The sequence below is a fragment of the Vespula pensylvanica genome, chromosome 18, assembly GCF_014466175.1.
Source record: "Vespula pensylvanica isolate Volc-1 chromosome 18, ASM1446617v1, whole genome shotgun sequence".
Lineage (NCBI taxonomy): Eukaryota > Metazoa > Arthropoda > Insecta > Hymenoptera > Vespidae > Vespula > Vespula pensylvanica.
In genome coordinates, this window is record NC_057702.1 from 3,505,843 (window position 1) to 3,527,117 (window position 21,275).

The following is a 21,275-nucleotide window of genomic DNA, read 5'->3' on the forward strand; positions in this document are numbered from 1 at the left end:
TTTTTTTTAGAAAGTATAGACATAAGTTCTCTCTCTCTTTCTCTCTCTCTTTCTCCCACCTCTCTCCCTCTCTCTCTATCCTACGTATCTTTCTTTCTTTTTTTCTTTCTCTCTCTCTCTCTCTCTGTCTCTCTCTCTCTCTCTCTCTCTCTCTCTCTCTCTCTCTCTCTCTCTCTCTTTATCTTACGTCTTCTATTTTAATATATGCGATCCGATAATAACATACATCGAATAGCGGCAAATCGAATCCCCACAAGAGAAGTCTCGAGTTATGAAAGCGTATACGGAGCTTCGTATAAAAAAAAAGAAGAAAGAAAAGAAAAAAGATCGATCTAATAACGACAAGGTTAAAGCTTTGGAGAAAAGAAATACGAAAAACGAGTAAAAGAGAAACAAACGATGTATTAAGAACCCGTCGATTCAGATTTATTCGAAGGAATAAAGGATTGGTTTTTGAAAAGAAAAGAGAAAGAAAAAAAAAAAAAAAGAAAGAAAGAAGAAGAATTTCACGCGTTGATGCGCAAGCTAGGTACAAATCGAAGGTGGTGGGAAGAAGGTGATAAAAGGGAGGTAACACAGTGGCGACACCTGCCGCTGAAGCATTGCGACATACGATGCGACGCGTTTCAGTTCCGGTCGTTCCTCGATAGCGAGCGAACATGCGACGTAGAGCGGGAGGAAGTGTTGCAGGGGCCGAAGAGGATAAGACCGAGGATTCGTCGTACGGTGGTAGCGCGGCGCGTGACATTAAAGATCGTCGAGAAATTCTTACGTCTCGTTTTGATAAAAAAGAAAAGGCTAATTGGAAAATGTAGGCACGCATCACGGGCATCAGAGTGCGTGCCCGTTTATAAGCACGACGAATCGATCGGAAAAAAACGTCGTTGAACACTTACACATCGTCCTCGTCATCCTCGTTTTTCGTCATCCTCGTTATCTCCACGTCCTTGTCCTTTTCTATTTTTCATCTTCTCTTCCTTCTTGTTGTCATCGAAACAACGCATTTACGATCTTCCTTACTAATTCTTCTCTTTTTCTTTGGTAGTGTTATTTGTTTTCTTTTTTTCAATTTTCTTCTATTCTTCCTTTTCTTGCTTTTCTATCTATATATCCCCCGTCAATCTATTTGTCTATCTATCTATCTATCTATCTATCTTCTAACCTCCCCGTCGTCCGTCAACGACGACACGGCCTACGTTCGATATCCGAAAGAGATGGCCAGCTCACCGAGCAGCATTGAAAATCAGATAGACAGTTTCCTGGAACAGTTCAAGCGTAGTGCGTCTCGCGCCATGGAGGAGTCCCACAGGTCCGCTTATAGCAATGCCTGCGGAAGTAGTAGCATCAGCCGTAGCAGGAGCGGTAATCTGGACCTCGAACTTCTAGAGGCTGGTGAGTCGCGAACGATACGAACGTTCCCTTTCTTGCCTTCGGACGAAAAACTACAATTTTATAAGAATTTTACCGAACCCTTTTCTTAGAACTCATCCTCTCATCCGTTTAAACCGATCTTTACTTACCCTTCGTCTTTAACTTATTGTCAACCCTTCTGTACTCCTACATTACGTATATCCTATCCTTCTCTGGTTCTCCCTCTTTCTCTCTCTCTCTCTCTCTCTCTCTGTCTCTCTTTCTCTCTCTCTCTCTCTCTCTGTCTGTCTCTGTCTCTCTTTCTCTTGTTGTCGGGGCGTCGACGACACTCTTCTTCGATCCTGAACACCTTCGATCATATTAATTCCTGTTTTTGTTTGTTAACGAGTACATGATCGTCGGAAATAATGGTCCAAATGGATTTGGATATATTAAATTCAATTTAACATTTTCGAATTATTTATTACATAGACATACAGACACACACACACATACATACATACAATTCGCATATCATTCTATCAGGAATATCATTCATTATCGAGATATATTAACTTCAACGTGTCTATCGAATTGAAACGCAAAAAGTTGTGACGTTTTACGAAAGCGTTTTATTCTTTTTTTTTTTTTTTTTTTTTTTTTTCCTTTACAGTCGTAAAAATTGAAACGTATTTTAACATTTTACCAAGGTATTCGTACGATAAAAGATTAATGAGTTCTAACGAAAAAAAAAAAAAATATCATTTCCGACGTCAGCACGTTTAAAAATTCATGCCTTTGCGTAATCGCAACTGTAAAAGGAACGAAACTGATAATGAATTTTCTAGAAGATAAATTCGTGACATTTCGATAAGTATATATGTATGTATGCCCGTTTATGTTTCGACCTTCTTTTTCATAAGTACATACATAAATAATTTTCGCCGAGTGAAAGATCAAAAGCCGATTAGAGGTTAAAAGGTAAGTGATTACAGACAACGTTAATAACAAATATTACCCATCGAAAACGTAGAAACAATGGATAGAAAGCTTGTAGAAACAATGGATCAAAGGTACGAGCAATTATATAGTTTTATTTAATTAAAAATAGTGACAGAGAAAAACGATAGTTCCGATAGATAAAAAGTAAAGACAAATTTGAATGAAACGATAGAAAATTTGAATACGGGTATACACGCCGCACGAGTCACGTGGTATAACCCACCTTTCGGCCGTGCGGCATAGCTTCCACCTGATTGGTCGCGGTTCGCGATGCGGTGTCATGGCGGCGCCGTGCATCTCCGCTGCATGAGCGATGCGCAAAGAAAGAAAGATAGAAGGAGAAAGAACGACGTAATCATCTTCCGAGTGCATAAAAAGACAGACAGACAGAGACAGAGAGAGAGAGAAAAAGAAAAAGAAAAAGAGAGATAGAGAGAGAGAGATACGAGCTTTTCGTCGCGTTCTTTTTTTTACGATCGTTTCTCCATTAGAAAATAGCGGAGAACGAAAAGAAAGAGAAGAAGAAAAAAAATAAAAGACAAGTTACATAGATCGTTGTAAGTTTACAAGAGAATCGCGCGATTGGCCAATCGGCGATCGATTTTCGAGTGAGTGCAAGCGCGCGAAAGGTTGTGGGAGGACGAGAAGAAGAGGAACAAGAAGAAGGTTTGCAAGGCCGTAACTAAAGAGTCGTCGACACCGGGTGCATCGTTCGAGAAGGGCGTACGAGAGGAGACACCACCCCTCTTGTGTTTTAACCGTTCTCGTTCGTTCATTCGTTCGTTCATTCGTTCATTCGTTCGTTCATACGTTCATACGTTCCTTTACTCGCACGGTTGCCTTCTCTCTATCGATCAAATGAGAGAAAACGGTATCCTCGTATAGACCTCCTGTAGAGCCTCCTTTTGTCGTCGTAAGTCGGCGCGGCATTCGACCGGAATTCATCGTCGTCGAAAATCGGTTTTCGCCGACATCAGCGGCGACAGTAGCAACAGTAGCAGTAGCAGCGGTACCAGCGGTAGCAGCAGTAGCAGCAGCGGTAGCAGCAGCAGCAGCAGAAGAAGAAGAAGAAGAAGACAGTAGTCGTAACAGAGACAAAAAACAGAGAAAAAGAGGGAGAGAGAGAGAGAGAGAGAGAGAGAGAGAGAGAAAGAGACGTGCGTGTCGTTCGTCGTGGAGGCAAGATGATCCTCCGTCGAAAATCCGTGCACAGCTGCAACTGTCCCTGCCATCAGCATTGCTCGACGAGATGCGCAGGTTTGAATCGTTAGCCGGTTTTCTATCGCGATTTATTCGCAGTATTTTTGTGATTTTCTTTTTTTTTTCTTTTTTTTTTACTTTTGTCTCTGTCTGTTTCTTTTCTTCTTCTTCTTCTTCTTCTTCTTCTTCTTCTTCTTCTTCTTCTTCTTTGGTTGTTTTCTTTTCACACGTATGACATATGCATACATTATAATAATATATTTAACATCGTTACTACGTTTAAATTGTAAATCTTTTCGTTCGCTTTTCTCTCTCTCTCTCTCTCTCTCTCTTTCCTCGATCCTTTTCCTATCGTTCCTTCGTTATTAATTATTTTCAATTATTAACATTATCTTTACACGCACATGTACCTACATAGAGATACATGTGATACATAGAGACAACACCGTGATAAGTAGGAAACATGGTGCGATAAGGAAATATTGATTCGTGGGAAAAACGTTACGAACGACCGCTCGAATTATTTCCTCAATTATTATTTCCGATGACTCTCTTGAATACGAGGATATTCGTTAAGAAATGGCGCGAGATTTAAAAATTGTGTTCTGTTTCTTGCCAGCGTACCTTTTTTTTTTTTTTTTGTAAATGAAAAGAACGATTGTTTCGTTACTCGTTCAATTCGTTTGTTCCTAAATTTATATATTTACATATATATATTTATATATATATATATGTATATATACATATACGCTCAGATAATTTCTTTTCTTTTTAAAGTCAATGTACGTCGTCTGCGTTATTTGTAGACCGTCGTTTTACGTATACGTCGTACGAGAGAACATGTTTACTCCCGCGAAGTGTGCATGCGGTCTCAAGACCCCTGTCTCCCCTACTTCTCCCCTCTCCTGCCCTCCCTCCCCTCCCTCCTCTCTTGCATCATTATACTCCTTTCAGTCGATATATATCAGGGCTGTATCTAACCTATGTTCGCACTTTGGCAAATAAACTAAATTAGTATTACGAGTATGTGCATATAAGAACGAAAATAAAAATGAAAATAAAAAGAAAAAAAAAAACATAATAATAATAATAATAATCGTAATCGTAATCGCCATTTTGTTGTTGCTCCAATTAATTTTCTTAATTACGCGTTTGATATAACGCCTGTGTGAGGAAAGAAAAAAAAAAAGAAAAAGAAAAAGAAAGAGAGAAAAAGGGAAAAGAAAATGAAAGAAAAAAAGTAAATAAATAATTTATTTATTTATTTCAACGATCGCACGATCTACAACGGAAAGATATATGTCATGGGCAATTAGAAAATAATTGCTATGATTCTTCTTCTCTCTTATATAACGTAGACGTAGGACTATTGAAAGCAATTAGCCGGATAATTATGGCACATTGTTCTAACGTAAAAGGAATTGCATCTTAATTTCGTATCTTTATATGTAAGAAGAGGCTTTTCTTATGCAAAATAAAGGGTATAAAGATAAAAGGAGTATGAAAGAAGAAAGAAAGGAAGGAAGAAAGAAAGAAAGAAAGAAAGAAAGAACAACGTGCTTAGCATCGATTCCCTCCCCTCCTTTTCTCAACACTCCACTATCCTCTTCTTTATACGCGCTACAATGACTTTATTTTTTAATATAGAATTTCTCGCTCAGACTATTTATAATTATTTTATGTTTAGATCTTAGAGAAAAAGAACACGCACGGTTTAACTAAACAAATTTAACCTTAAAATTTTATATGTTGTTATTATTTTTAATATGTATATATGTATATATATATATATATATATTTATTTTCTTTTTCTTTTTTTTTCCTTCCTTCCTTCATTCATCTCTTTGTTCGTTAAAAACCAACGACAGATTATTTTGAAATACGTTTCTTGGTTTTAATTCGATGAATATTATCTTATATCCGGGTTTCGATAATGGCGACTACGATCCTGAAGATTCTTCCCCCTCTTTGTGGCGTACGAGCGAACATTCGCCATATCGTCGAACGTACTGCCTCGTAACGTCGAGAACATTAAGCGAAAATTTCATTTAAATGGTGTTTTATAGAGGGGAATCTCTTGATATTGTGTGTTATCGATATTAATGGAATTCATATTAATGGGATATTCACAAAGAGAAACGATTGAAGGTAAGTAAGAGCACGAATTATCATGTTTTTATAAAGGTGAAAATTATTAAGACAAAAGTGTGACAAGCGATATTCGACCTTCTTGCACATTGATTTCAAAACACGTTTTGTTTAAGACATTTTGACAAGTTTTAAGTGAAACTATTCGTCTATGAATTGATACATATAATATTCTTTTTTTATTTTAACGATAAGAACATGCGTGTTACTTGTCTACACTTTATTCGCATTGGATTAAATATTTTTTTTTTATGAAATCATAATACTATTCTATTATTGTTTTGATGCTATAGTTGTAGCAGAAAATATTCGCTGTATTAAAAAGAAGAATTGAGATAACGGATATGGATGCAGGAGAATCTGTTTTGACGTGCCAAAGTCAGGTAGTGAAATGTGTAAATAGTGATAAACGTGTAAAAGAAGTTGAAGAAAAGGATAAGGTAAATCGTAGAATTATTTTTATTTAGTATAATGAATTAACTTCGAACTGATTAACTACGATTTGAGTGGTAACAATAAATATAAAAATAATCTTAACTGGTAATTATATTTTATACAAAATATATTATTGATTGAAACTGTATTTATTACAATATATTTTTTATCTATAGGTAAAGCAAATAGGACCTTCAAGTACTGCCAAGACAAAGAAACATATGACAAAAATGAAAACAAAAGCCGACTCGAATTATGATCCTACAAAATTAGAGGACAGTCCTACCCAAGTGTTGGAACGGTTTAAGCGTGGTTGTGAATGTCAAGACGATCAATGTTTTAAAGGACTAAATCCTGAAACAGTGTATAGACATAGATTAAACATTGCAGAATTAACGAAAGCTGAACATGATATGTACTTGATGGGTGTAACAATGGCATGTTTAACGAATCCTTATGAAACTGCAAGACATACGGAAAGACGTAGATTAAGAGCTCATTATGTATATCAAGGAAGAAGAGTGTGCTTAGATGCTTTTTTATATTTAGAAAATTGTACACATTATCAAATAAAAAGGATTAGAAAGCACTTAATAACTCATGGTGTTACTCCAAGAGTACATGGTAATCACGGAAAAGTTCCACACAATACATTTTCTCTGGATATTTATAAGATAGCTACGGAATTCTTAAAAAATTTTATAGAATGTCAGGAGGCAAAACAAAAGACTAAACTTGTTAAGAACGCTCCGTTACATCTTTCGCCAGATATTACTCGTAAAACTGTTCACGACTTATATACACAGTATTGTACACAAGTTTCGCCTGATATTAAAATCATGGGGTATTCTACATTTAGAAGATTCATGAAAGTTCAGTTTCCACAAGTTAAATTTGCAAAATTAGAATTTGTGGTTAGGTCACAGCCTTCGCAGACTCATAATAGCATTAAAGTTGAAACGGAAAAGAGAGATGTACCTGAGAAACATTCTGAATCAGCAGAAATAGTGACGGAAGATGGTACAATATTACCTGTAGTAATTGCAAGTGAAGCAGTAGGACAAAATGGTACTTACTTTTTAACATCTGTTAATAAAACACAAGATGACATTAGTTATCAAATAACTACTGACGGTTTATTAGTAGACAGGACAACATTACCTATTGCAGTAACTAAAGTAAATGCTGTTTAAAAGTATTAAAATTATTGGAGATTTATGCCTTTTTGTTTTAAAGGTACATATAAGAAAAATATACCTGTACAAAAAATAATTTTATCCTTACATAGAATATGTAGATATCTTGATAAATCTATTGCATGTAAAATATTTTTAATTTGTAAAAAAGAAGTGTGCACGATATTAACGGAAATCATTGAGTAACAATTATGTAAAACGGTGAGTTTTCATTTTATAAATTATAATTAAGTATAATATAAAAGTACATGACTAGACTATTTTGTTTTTGATTATTAATAATTAGGAGTGTTTTTTGTGAAAAATGCAAAGTTTTGTATAGTTACTAGATATGTTGATGTATAAAAAAAAAAACAAAACAGAAATATATATATATTTAATCATTTTGATATTTATAAGAAACAAATATTATCCAAATATTATTTAATAGCATATTTAATAAATGAAAATTTCATATATATCATATGTTTAATAATAAATGTTTAATAGATAATCTAAAAATGTTTTTTTCTTTTTCTATTTTGAAATATATTATTTAAGAAAAGTGAAATTACGGTAAATATTTTTAATACATTAGAGGATTTCTACCTGCATAATTTATATATGATAAATGAAGAAATTCTCATATTTCAGATTCCAGAAATATATTTCCATCCAAATGCTCAGTGTTTCTCAATGTATTCAGAATTTGAAGAACATTAAAATAACAGAAAATATTATCTTTTTTATTAAATTTTATTAATAATCTACTTAGCACAAAGGAAACAATTTAGAAAAAGATAGCATTTTATAATTGATAATTTTTGAACATATCTTGATTACTATTAAAATTTATCTTAATGACATAAATTACCCGTATATTATAATAAAGGATAGATTATTAAATATTATATAATAATTATTTGCGAAATATATCTTATCTTATTATCAGACATCAAATTTCTAAAATTCATCATGTTTGAGAGCCTCTTAATTTACAGTTATATTAGCAATATTGTGGGTACAGCAGGGAACTGTTTCAACTGGTTGGGTTCTGCAAGGTCATATGAGTGCAATCTAGGATCAGGCACTACTCTCACAGTTCTGATGTACAGATTTATAGTGAAGTGCATACTGCACTATTGTCAGTGAAAATTATAAAAAAATATTAGTGCAATTATATGTACATGTTAATTAAGTTTTTATTATTTTTATGTTACAATGATTATTGTAAGTTTCTTTTTTAAAGGGTAAAATATAAAATGATTAAATTAACTGTTTTAATATAATAAGTTAATATAAAATGTATGCAATGTCAAAATTAAACGATTAGGATTTTAAATAAAATGTCTATATGTGATATGTTAAAATGTTATCGTTAGAAATTACAAAGATATATATATATATATATATATAATTATTTTCATTATTTTTTTAGAAGATGTTGAGAGTATGACTGGCGAAATAGAGAATGGGGATCTTGCAGTTCGTGATGTCGCAGACCTTCTTCAACCACAATATGCTATAATTGCTGGTAAATAAAGATCAACTTTTTATTTAACATAAATAATTGAACAATAATTAACTGTAATATTTGATTTATTTATTTTCTGTATTTTATCAAATTTTTTATTTCCTTCTGTGCATATATAGGTGGCAAAACAAGAGAAGGATGTCCGATAATTACCTTTCCTGATAATTGTAGCTTCCATAATTTGACTGATTTGGATTATCAGCGTCTTATGCTATATCTCACTTCAGTGCCAACGTAAGAATCAATTTTTTACAATTATTGAAAATATATAACAAGCAATAAAGAAAACAAAAGAGAGTATTATTTTTGAGTATATAATGAAATTAATATATTTCAGTTTACAAGAAGCCGATCTTGGATTCCATTTAATTATCGATAGAAGAAATGATAAATGGAATTCAGTCAAAACAGTCCTGTTGAAAATTTCTGTAGGTATTAATTTTTTAATGTTGTTATATTTAGTATCTTTGTTGATAAGACATTTAATTGTTTTCTTTTGTTTGCATATTAGGGATTTTTTCCTGGATTGGTACATGTAGCATATGTTTTGCGACCAGCTGGTTTTTTACAAAAAGCTATATCAGAAGTGTCAAATAAATTGTTCAGAGAAGACTTTAAATTTCGAGTTATATTTTTAGCAAATGTTGCCGAACTCTATGAGTTTGTAGATAAAGATCAACTTACCGAACAACTAGGTGGGAATTTATCATACTGTCATCACACTTGGATACAAAATAGAATTGTAAATATATCTTCCAGAATACTTTTTACACTTTTAGTTGTTTGTAAATAATTATAATTATAATATGTTTTTAATAATTGTTTCTATTTCTAATTTATAGAGTTTAGAAAAATTCTCATCAATGACGCAAGATGTATCACTTGCATTGGATTCTTTTACTCGGCGTTTATCAGAAATAGAATTTCCCAATAATACGATTGCTACAACAACTTTATTATCTCAACAGCAAGCGGAATATAATGAATTAAAAGAAGAAATTCTTAGTGCTGCTAGACACGGGGAGGCTCTTTTAGATAGTGTACGACAATTAACTGGCAAAGGTACACCGGATAGATTAGGAAATGTTGCAGCAGTAGAAAGGTAAAACTAATAAATCGAACAAAATCCAATTTTTCTTATGAATGTGAAATTTATTTACACAAGTGCTTCCTTTTTTGCTTTCTATATAGATTACTTGTGCAACTGGAAGAAACCGAACGTACATTTGACATATTTTGGTCACATCACAGTTCACGTTTGAGACACTGTCTAGCCTTGAGACAGTTCGAACAAGACTTCAGAGAGCTGCAAACCACATTAGATCAACATTTAAAAACTGTCGAAGAAATGACAGAAGTTGGAGAGACTCAAGCAAGAGTTGAACAATTGCTTTGTGATACATCAGCATTTCAAAGAATATGCAGGGTGAGTATGTTAATTATAGTTTGTTGTGCGTTATTAACTGCTTTATTGGAAAAATATATAAGTCAAATATTGAATAAAACAGCTACACTGAGGAGGCTTTCAACTTGAATAAGATTTATGGTAAACATACCAATTGAAAATTTGTCATTTTTATGTTTCGTGTATATATTATATACATATATACATATATCTACATATGTACATATGTATGGAAGAGATATTTAAAACTTGAAACACAGAAAAATTGAATATGGATTCATATAACATTAAATTAAAAGAGGAAAAACAAAAAAGAAAAAGAAAAAGAACAATCATATTGCGTCAATAGTCGTACATTTAAAATCATATATGTTGCACATAAAGCATTGAGCGATCCAAACCAGTATAATCTCTTTTAATCCATAAAAATGGAGTTTATATAATAAATATTTATTTTTCTTTAATGTAGAAATATAAAGTATTCTGGTTTGGATATTTTCACAAGCAGTAACATATATAATGCACATTATGCACAAAATGTTACTCTGCACCGCTTTCCTCATTTTGTCGATAGTCCTATTTGTTGCATACCATGTGGATTTGGGTCTTGGTAAGCAATCCACTTAACAAAATACATGTATTCTGTGATAGAATTTACATTTTAAAATGTTCCTATCTATAATTTAGTATCTACATTTCTAAATTTTATGTCTATTCATATATATATATATTTAAATCTAAATCAAATCTTTTTTATTTTAGCAAGTATTTACTGGCTTTAATGAATTAAATCTCTATCCTTTAATATACATATATTGTTATATAGTCTATTTGTGTTCTTATGTTGTAAAAAAAAAAGGAACAAACAAATAAAAACAAAAACAAAAATAGGGATTTGATTCATGCCGTATATTGGCATGATATTTTTTGAGAATGATTACTATTATTTTTCACTTTGCACTGCACGTATATAATAGTCCATTTATTTATAAAAATTTTATTAGATTTTTAAAAGAGAACTTCAATGATTGCTTGTAGTTCTATTATCTTAATAATTTAAGTTGCATATAAGTATAATTATATATACTTATAGGGAGACATAGATCGTGCTGAGGAAGTGATATCTGCAGGTCAACAGCTGTTATCTGGAAGACATCAGTGTCCTGCAGATGTTGTAGAACCTAAATGCGTAGAGCTTCAGAGGATTTGTACTATCCTTAGTCAACGATTAGAAAGGCGATTGCATATGTTAACAAAATGCAGAGAACTCATGGAGCGTATAGATAAGGTAACATTCTCACATATATTATTTATTAAAAATTTTGAGTTATTTCAGATATTGATCATATCTTTTATTTTATTTATACAAATGTATATCTACTTATGTATTTTATTTTTATTTAGGCTAATACTTGGTGTACACGTGGAATAGAATTGCTTGCATCACAAAATAGCACAACACCTCCAGACCAAGCTCTTCAAGAACTGCAACAATTGATAGAAGCTGCAGAAGAATTTCATCATCCTAGATGTATTTTCCAAGATTCTGTCATGCCAGAAACTAAAGCACTCATTACTCAGGTTTGAATTTGTTTCTTGTGCATTTTTCTTTCTCTCTTTCTTTTTCTTTTCTTTTTTTCCTTTTTTTTTTTTATCGCGATTCATTTTATCTACGTCTAGGCAAAATGAAATATTTTTATTCAAGTAAATGTTCATTGTGTAAGGTTTTACAAAGAATAGAAGATGTATCTTTGATGTGCGATAAAAGAATTATGGCACTCAAGCAACAATTAATTAAACCAACAAGACCAGTTCAAACCGTAACACCAGAACCAGTAAAGCCATTACAACCACTGCCTCAAATAGTAAAACCTGGTAGAATCTTGAAGAAAGCCAATACGATGCCAAAAGTAAATAAATTTTTAAAGATTTCTAAGCATCTGGATTAATAAACATCTTTACATTTAATATAAAAAATATATAATAAAAATCTGTTTTTAAGATGGAAATGAGTCCTATAGAAGGAGAATCTTCATCGCCAGAAAGTGAACCACGAGATATAGAAGCTTTGCGTTTAAAACGCGGTCATGTTTTAGCAGAACTTGTTGATACAGAGCGGATTTATGTTGCCGAATTAGGCTCGATTATTAAAGGTTACAAAATAGAGCTAACGAATGAAGCAATGGCTCATCTAATACCAGCAGCACTAGTTGGCAAAGCTGATGTACTATTTGGAAACTTAGAGGAAATTTACATTTTTCATGGAGAGACATTTCTAAGGGATTTGGAAAACTGTATTTCAAATACTGAGCTTGTTGCTCTTTGTTTTGTTCAAAGGGTATGAGTCGATGATCGACGATGATCATTACTGTAAAATCGATAAAGAATAGAAAAATGTTAAATTAAATTATAAGAATGTATAAATAACTTTTTAGAGAGAGATATTCTTCAGGCTGTATAGTTATTACTGTCAAAATATTCCAAGGTCAGAAAGATTACGCGAGCAGATACAGAATGAACCACAATTTTTAGCGACGTGTCAGCAAAGACTTGGTCACAAACTCCCACTTGCAGCTTATCTTTTAAAACCTGTTCAAAGAATTACAAAGTATCAACTATTATTGAAAGATTTGTTAAAGTATAGCGATGAACCATCGTGTTGCACAGAATTGCAGGAAGCTATAGATTGTATGCTGGTTGTATTAAAATGTGTTAACGATAGCATGCATCAAACCGCTATCACCGGTTTTGGTGTAAGTATATATTGAATTTTAATTATTTCTATTTGATTTTTATCTATTGTTTATTATTATTGTTTATTTTGTTTTATTTCCAGGGCGATTTAAGTGCACAGGGTGAACTTTTATTGCAAGGTTCATTTAGTGTTTGGAGCAGCAGTAAACGTGAACTTAATCTTTTAAGATTAAAACCTTCACAACGACATATTTTCCTATATGAAAAAGCGCTTATATTTTGTAAGCATAGCAAGCCTCAAGCACACAATAAAGCTACGTATCATTTCAAAAGATACTTGAAGGTATGACGATATAACTTTTATTTGTTGAATTTTGAAGTGGATGTAACCATGAATTTTTTATATAGATGTCTCAGATTGGTTTAACAGAGTCTGTAAAAGGTGATGCAAGAAGATTTGAAATTTGGCTCCAAGGTAGAGCTGAAGTTCATACGATACAAGCACCTAGTATAGACGTCAAACAATCTTGGGTAAAACAAATCAAAGGTGTTTTGATGTCTCAATTAGCTGAACTTAAAGGGAAACAAAACTCGGCGCTTGGAAAATCTAATCACAAGTATTAATTATACAAAATTGCTTGAATTCTTGCCGAGCTCATTTCATTCTTTACTTTCTTGTTATTTTCAGACCTTTACGTCAAACAATTTCCTGGGAAGCTCAAAATAGCGTTTCTGGATCTTTACGTACACTTTCAGTGGATGGCAATAGCGTTATATCACATATAACAGATGTGTCTCAGTCAACGGAAGACGACGTTGCTTGGAGTTCAGAAAATAGTAATACTGACGATGAAGATGCCTTTGGTGACAGTCCTGGTCCAGCACCTGTAAGTTTATTACGTTAAATTTAATCAAATATAAGGTTAGCTCTAAAAGCAAGATACGCGGTATATATGATAGAAATTATTTCTTTGCCATTAGGGTGGAAGATACGTAGCATTAGCAGATTATTGCGCTGTTGGGCAATCTGAAGTCACTATGCATGAAGGTGACAATTTAGAACTTCTGAAAGTTGGTTGCGCAGGTTGGTGGTTTGTTAAACTCATAGGGACAGGTGTTGAAGGATGGGCACCCGCCGCTTATCTGGAACCGATGAATCGGAAAACATCACGCAGTTCTCAATCAGTGAATAGTCAAGAGACTATATGAAATAGGCGATTAACACATTAGGTTGACTAATGTGTTACTCTTAATCCATTACACTGTTGAGAAATATCAGTTGTTGATATTTACTGTTAAAGACGGTATTTTGAAACTTTTTTCAAGAGGAATATACAAAGAAGACACAATGAAATTCTCTTCTATAGATTTCAGCTAACGGTTTGTATATGGACTTACACTTTTCTGGTAAGATATTGTGACATGCATTTGGATAACATTTTACTTCATTTTTTAAACATGTCCAATATCCGACATGGAATGATATATTAAGACGAGGAAGATTTGTTGGATTTTAATTATTGAGAGACGAGGAGATAATTTATTATATACTGGATAATGTAAGAATGTATGAGAGATATGAATTTGATAATTGCATTGCATTAAACCATTTGCAATGTTTCTTGAATAAATAGCGCTTACATTAACACAGAAATGTACCTACTATTGGATATATCTATCTGAAGTTAGAGAAAGACATTGTATTGTACAAAAAATTGCTCGGTGATGAATTCCCAAAAATATGTGCACGCACACATGTATATTTAGAATTAAACAATCGCGTTTGTATAATAAGGAATATGCAGATTTTAAGTCTGTATTACATATTATAAAGCAAAGGAATAAGGAGGTGAAGCTACTGATTTATATGAATACCATCCTTGCAGTGTTATTCGATAATATTTTAACAAACGCAAACCACATAAAGTTTGCAGATAGTAGTCTTAACATGTGACCTGTACAATTAGTTATATCGGTTATATGCAAATATTCCAAAGTTACTACCATTATATAGAGTATTATTGTTTAATATATCATTCATATGAATGTGCGAATATCATTTTCTTTGATATAAAAAAAAAGTGCATGTAACTGCATAAATGCAATATATTTTCCTTGTACGCTTTTTCACGATATTCATCAAGGTTACGAATTTGTACCTTTAGAATAGAATTATTATCTAGTTTCTTTCCATATAAGCAATATAGTACAATTTAGATTAGATATTTTTTAAGTATTATTATACGATATATATGATAGAATATTTGCATACTATCGGAAAATGGTCACTTTGCCTTGAGAGGTGAAATGTGTGATACATACAATGTTAGTTTTCATGCTTCTGTGATTAATTATTTTACACACATGCAGAAGTATTTAGTTATAATATATTGCCATTTTTAGGATATCACATAATATTGTTAATGAGTCATTGCGACCAAATAACTGAACATTTTCAACAATCATGAATAAAAATTTGGCTAATAAAAATGTTAAATTAATACGCAAAGTGAAATGATTGTGAGATGTACACAATTCTTCTAGATGATAAAATGTTAACACCAAGTATCATGCAATATTAAAAGAAAAAAAAACACAAAAAACAAAAAACACAAAAAAATTGAGTACGATAATATATCTAATATTAAAGATACATAATATTTTAGGAATCAAACAGACAGTCTCAGTTTTAGCAAAATGCGTAATCCACAAACAAATTCATAATAATAACATATGTGTACATATAATTTGTACTCAGAGTTTGTATGGACATAGATAACACAACTTAACTTAAAAAGCGTCTATCTGCTTTCTTTTACTAAGTACTATGCAGGAACTATGTGCATTAAATCAACGGTATTATCTATAAAAAAAATTATTACTTGATAAGTTTTATTTAAATTACATTTTTCACACTAAATACAGGGTTCCAATGTAATTATTAGACACATATATTTATTAGATATGAATTATTTATTTTTGCAATCTACCACAAGTAGAAAAGCAAAATATAGAAAATATAAAATTTATGTAATTTATATAGTTTTACGATTATTATCTATTATATTTGTTGTTTACTATGTCAAAGAGTTCAAACGCAATAGAAATTTGTAGTTTATATATTTTTATCCATTTTCACGCCGTCCTCATAATAATTCTAAAATTTTGGTCAGATAAACTAAATCTATTTAATTATATATTATTCATGTTTTTATTAGATTTTCTTTAAAAGTACTAAAATAAGTGATTATATTTGAATAAAACATGATATTATCCAAGTCTATGTTTACATACCAGAAAAATTTTAAATACCGAGTAATGTAAGCTCGACGATTTAGCAGATTTTATTTATAATAGGTAACAACAAGTTTACCTGCATAATACAGCTTTACACGAAAAGAGGTTTTATATGTTTGTGCTGTTCAAAAAATAATTTTAATTCTAGCAACTAAGTATGTTCATATAATCTTTGCAAAATATGATCTTTTATTTATACTTTAGTTAGAAAACAAGGTGAAATATCCATAAGTAGAAAAAGTGATTTAATCATTAAAAAAGATTTTGTAGCAACTATACATATATAGACAATAATATTGTCCATTGTTAAATGATATTATTCAACTTTTAAACATTTTGTGAACATGATAACAATTCACAATAATAATATAACAATATCGCCATACTTCCCTAAATACACTGGCAAATATAAGCAGATTCTTGCATACAAATTCTTGCTGTGGGTAATCTTGATACTATAATAAGAGTTAAGATCTAAAACATTATGGATGTTTAAGATCGATGAGCTCTTGTTACTATAGTAAGATCAACTGCTTTTTACTAAAGGGTTCCTTTCGTTGTTCCTTTGAGAAAAAGAGGAATAAATTATATTTTTACACATAATTTGGATGCTGAAATTGCTTCTATTTGCTGTAAATGCTATTATATATTGACATATACAGATTTCTCAATTCATATACTTAAGAACAGTTATAAGAAAACTAATTATATGGGATCTTACTTTGGGGAACAAAATTCTGGATTTATCCTATAGTCTGGTAATAAACGGCTATATATTTTTCTGGAGTATTATGAAATATTATTTATATCATGGTTATATTTTAAATTAAGTTTCTTTTTGAAGCAATAGAATTTTGGTTCTCAAAGGCATAAACAACAAAATTAAATTTATAACGACGCTGAAAAAATTGTTATTTTGTTTTAGATCGATATTTTTATAATCATTAATTTTATCTGTACGTTCAATATAAATTGTATGTTGCTTCACAAAAATATTCATTCAAAGATAAAAAACATATTACAGAATTTAATATAAAATGCAAATTATATTGCATTTATTTTCATACTTCCTATGTATATTTTTAAACAAATATAAGTGAGAGCAGGTATAATATATCTTAGTCATTTGTTGCGTTGTGTTTTTATTTTTTCTTTTTTTAGCAATTGTTTATTTTTATGTGGGCTCACATAATTAAAAGTAATAAATGATATTATTGTGTAAGATGAATGTACATGTTGAAATCTATTTGAATCTTTTACATTTATTTACAATCTTTTCTAAACGAATACGTAATGAGTACATATTTTTTCAGAATATATATTTTGATCATGTTCTTAGACGTAACGAAAGGTCATGGAAACACAGATAGGTTTGTATAAATTTACAATCTATCTTATATAATCAAAATTGCATGCGAAATGAATCACGCGAATTTATATAGGTTATATTTTTAATTTGGTTAAAAATTAATTTAAACGAATATAAAATCGTTTATTCTAACACAACATTTATTGATATTATATTTACACGATCGACGTCAATCTTATTTAATATTATTTTCAAATTTAAAATACGATCGAGTGTTTCACTTGTTTTCATTTCTAAAATTGGCGGCAACTACCAAAGTTAAAGCTGATAGGTCGAAGATCAAATCACTTTACTTACGATATAGTAAATTAAAGAGGGAGACCTTGTGGCAAGTTCGCCTTTGATTGTTCTTTCATACATTTGTTACGTACTGTGACCGTTGAATACGAATTCGTTAACATCTGGTTTAAGAAATATTTTTGAATAATATATTACTTTTATAATTAATAGTTTATTCGAAGTTTAATCGTAGAATATAAGAATGGCGCCTAAAACAGAAGCAGTACCAAAAGAAAATTTTCAAATACCATCAAGAGGTATTAATGCTATTTTATTAGGACCACCTGGTAGTGGCAAAGGAACACAGGTAAAATAATCTTTTATAGAATTTATCGTTTTTATTTTTTTATTTTTTTTACAATTTCGTCTCCCATAACAACGTTTACAATAGCCGTATTATTAGTTAAATTTAAATAACATTTTATGTTACAGGCACCTTTATTTAAAGAGAGATATTGCGTTTGTCATCTCTCTACAGGAGATATGTTGAGAGCAGAAATAAATTCTGGTTCTTCTCTTGGTACAGAAGTAAAAAAGATTGTTGATGAAGGGAAATTAGTTAGCGATGATCTTGTAGTTAGTATGATTGATTCTAATTTGGATAAGCCTGAATGTAAGCGTGGTTTTCTCTTGGACGGCTTTCCAAGGAGCGTTCCGCAAGCTGAGAAGGTAAATTTATCTCAGAGCTATTATTAAACCGTATTTAAAAAAAAAAATATATATATATATATAAATATATATATGTGTGTGCGTGTGTATAATAATTGTTGAATTTATATAGTTAGATATAATGTTAAAAAAGAGAAAAACCAAACTTGATGCTGTAGTTGAATTTGGAATTGATGACAGTTTATTGATAAAAAGAGTCACTGGTCGTTTGATACATCCTGCGAGCGGTAGATCATATCACGAAGAATTTGCTCCACCAAAAAAACCGATGACAGACGATGTAAGTAATATTACTTTTATTGACATTGATATATATTTAAATATAATTTAATGAGTCCGTGCATAAAACAATAATTATTTGTTAATAGGAAACTGGTGAACCTTTAATCAAGAGATCTGATGATAACGTAGATGCTTTAAAAAAACGATTAGGTGTTTATCACACTCAAACGCAACCTTTGGTCGATTATTATGCTTTACAAGGTATTCATTATTATATCAATGCAGCGCAGTCAAGCGCAAAAGTTTTCGAAGATATTGATCGCATATTTTTGAGATCTATTAATCAAGATCAGAAAAAAGGTTTCTTCAGTAGATTCTTTTCATAGACATCTTATTTTATTATCACATGGGAACAGTTAATATTCCAGATAATATTATTTTCTTTCAAGTAAATAATATACTTACAATTATCATGATATATATTTCATTTTGGAATAAATGGTCTTATTAAATATATTTATTTACTTAATTCAAGAACAGTTTCAGTAATAATGATGTTTCTGATATTATGTATATGTGTAGTGTATTAATTAAATAGTATCACTAAATAATCTTGATAGCAATATGTAAAGAAAAAATGTAAGTATAATATATTATAGATAAATGAAATAGATGATAAATAAGGCACTATAAGATGTTACGAATAAGACTTATGATTTTGAAGTCACAAGCACACATGTTTTTATCAGTAAATATAGTTAAGAATATATGAAGGTTACTAAAATCGTAGTATGTAGTAAAGAATATTAGAATGAAACAGAATATATATGTATATATTTTAAGCAAAGAAATATCAGTAGTATATATGTCTTATAATATTTATAATTTTATTTTTATTACCGTAATATTTGTAGTAAATGAATTTTTCACTTATTATTTTTCACGCATATAGATTTATTATTAAGTATAATAGTCCTTTGCATATCTCGTATTGTCATTGTAGATCTGCAAAATATGTATTTTAGTGGGAATAATAGAATAGAATTTATTGATTAAATTTTGTCGATAAATGAAAATGTAATATCAACAAAAGACATAATGTTATTTCTTTAATCAAGATCTTTTTATGTACGCACATTTGGTAACTTCTATATGTGATCATGTTTATATTAGTAATATCTTTTGTTGGCATTTTCTTTATACAAAAGTGTGACATTTGATTTAATATTAATTATATTAATTAAACAAATAAATTAAGAATGCACACATCGGGTAGGGTAGGGGGGAGATGGGCGTGGATAAGCCTATATACTAAACGCATAACTTTACAAAAGACTATAGATAAAATGTATCATAGATCAAAATCTATTTTACATAAATGAAAGTAATTACAATGTTACTGCCTATACATGTTACATATTTTGCAATATGAAATTAAAATGTAAAACTGAATAAAATAAAATTTATCTTGAAATGCTATGAGAAATGTAATGTTTTTAATTCTAGAAGATCAATTATTTACGCTAGGCATTTTAAAAATGATTTAAAAATTAGGATCAAATATATTTAGAGCTTAAGAGAGTGTCTCTTCGAAAGGAATGCTAGTTTAATTGGCTGAAATGAATCGATTGCTATCTCAATATGTTTGTGGAATGACTTTATGTCATAAGTCTTTTCTCTATTGACAGAAAAGGTCACATCTAATAACTCAACAGTTAACAAGGAGAAACAGAGAGAGAGAGAGAGAGAGAAAGAGAGACAAAGAAAATGGGACACATCAAAACTAATGTGATACAGAGCGATAAAGCATTGGCGTAAACATCAATCTTAATTTATTAATCGTAATATTAAATATTCATAATATTCAGAAATCGTACAGCTGTGTCATTAATCGAAAAACACATTACGTATTATCGACAGGTCATATCAAGTCGATGAAAGATCAAGAATCAATCGACCAAATTTATTCGTTCGCAAGTTTAAAAATTGTTGAACAACGGAACTTCGAATTTATCGAAGTTCATTATTATGGTTGCTGAAGCTTCTATTTATGAAATTAGTTGTATATACGTAAATAGAAAGTTGTAAATAATTGCTATGGAAAATCTTTAAAAGAATATTTTTGACATTATTTTCGCAAGCATAATATGTACATTTTTCACGTACGAACGAAACGAATAATTTACATCATACGTTTTAGTGATAACGAAACTCGAAAACAGATAACGAAGAACAAAATAAACATATATATATATATATATACATATATGTATACAATGTTGAAATGTAGTTATTGTAAAAAAACATTCAATTTTTTCAAAACATGTTTTAAAAATTATTATTATAAACGCAGCGATTATTTTTTATTTCCAATGCTTATGTATTTGTATATATGTTTATTTAAAAGTATATAATAATTAAAAAACGTACGAACTATGTCGGCATTTATTCAATAGTTATACAATTCAATTTTATTTCATTTAATAAAGAGCTAAT

The 21,275-nt window shown here is 30.6% G+C and overlaps 3 protein-coding genes and 1 long non-coding RNA gene across 7 annotated transcripts; 3 read left to right on the forward strand and 1 right to left on the reverse strand.

Annotated features, from left to right (window-relative positions):
* Positions 1-644: 644 nt before the first annotated feature.
* LOC122635584 (guanine nucleotide exchange factor DBS-like) lies at positions 645-17,021 on the forward strand. 4 transcript variants are annotated; one of them, XM_043825963.1, is made up of 16 exons: positions 645-1,392; positions 8,749-8,844; positions 8,964-9,078; positions 9,182-9,272; positions 9,356-9,586; positions 9,687-9,946; positions 10,036-10,270; positions 11,343-11,537; positions 11,654-11,830; positions 11,974-12,159; positions 12,252-12,587; positions 12,685-13,002; positions 13,086-13,286; positions 13,352-13,560; positions 13,632-13,830; positions 13,925-17,021. In XM_043825963.1, the coding sequence occupies exons 1-16, from the start codon at positions 1,215-1,217 to the stop codon at positions 14,150-14,152; spliced, it is 3,255 nt and encodes a 1,084-aa protein (XP_043681898.1). In that variant the 5' UTR covers positions 645-1,214; the 3' UTR covers positions 14,153-17,021. The 4 variants fall into 4 exon arrangements, with proteins under 4 accessions (XP_043681898.1, XP_043681899.1, XP_043681900.1 ...); XM_043825964.1 differs by having other exon boundaries at positions 8,752-8,844; XM_043825965.1 differs by lacking the exon at positions 645-1,392 and adding an exon at positions 3,451-3,609.
* On the reverse strand, positions 709-1,812 carry LOC122635587. The gene is made up of 2 exons (XR_006328710.1): positions 1,521-1,812; positions 709-1,428 (listed from the first exon to the last, which is right to left on the reverse strand). It is a non-coding gene; the product is annotated as an uncharacterized LOC122635587 (long non-coding RNA).
* On the forward strand, positions 6,102-7,719 carry LOC122635586. Its single transcript, XM_043825969.1, has 2 exons — positions 6,102-6,240; positions 6,312-7,719. Exon 2 carries the CDS (start codon positions 6,357-6,359, stop codon positions 7,326-7,328), a length of 972 nt encoding a protein of 323 aa, XP_043681904.1. The 5' UTR covers positions 6,102-6,240; positions 6,312-6,356; the 3' UTR covers positions 7,329-7,719.
* An 862-nt stretch (positions 17,022-17,883) lies between the features above and the next one.
* On the forward strand, positions 17,884-20,265 carry LOC122635402 (adenylate kinase). Its single transcript, XM_043825590.1, has 4 exons — positions 17,884-18,195; positions 18,321-18,557; positions 18,670-18,837; positions 18,926-20,265. The coding sequence occupies exons 1-4, from the start codon at positions 18,091-18,093 to the stop codon at positions 19,163-19,165; spliced, it is 750 nt and encodes a 249-aa protein (XP_043681525.1). The 5' UTR covers positions 17,884-18,090; the 3' UTR covers positions 19,166-20,265.
* The last annotated feature ends 1,010 nt before the right edge of the window (positions 20,266-21,275 follow it).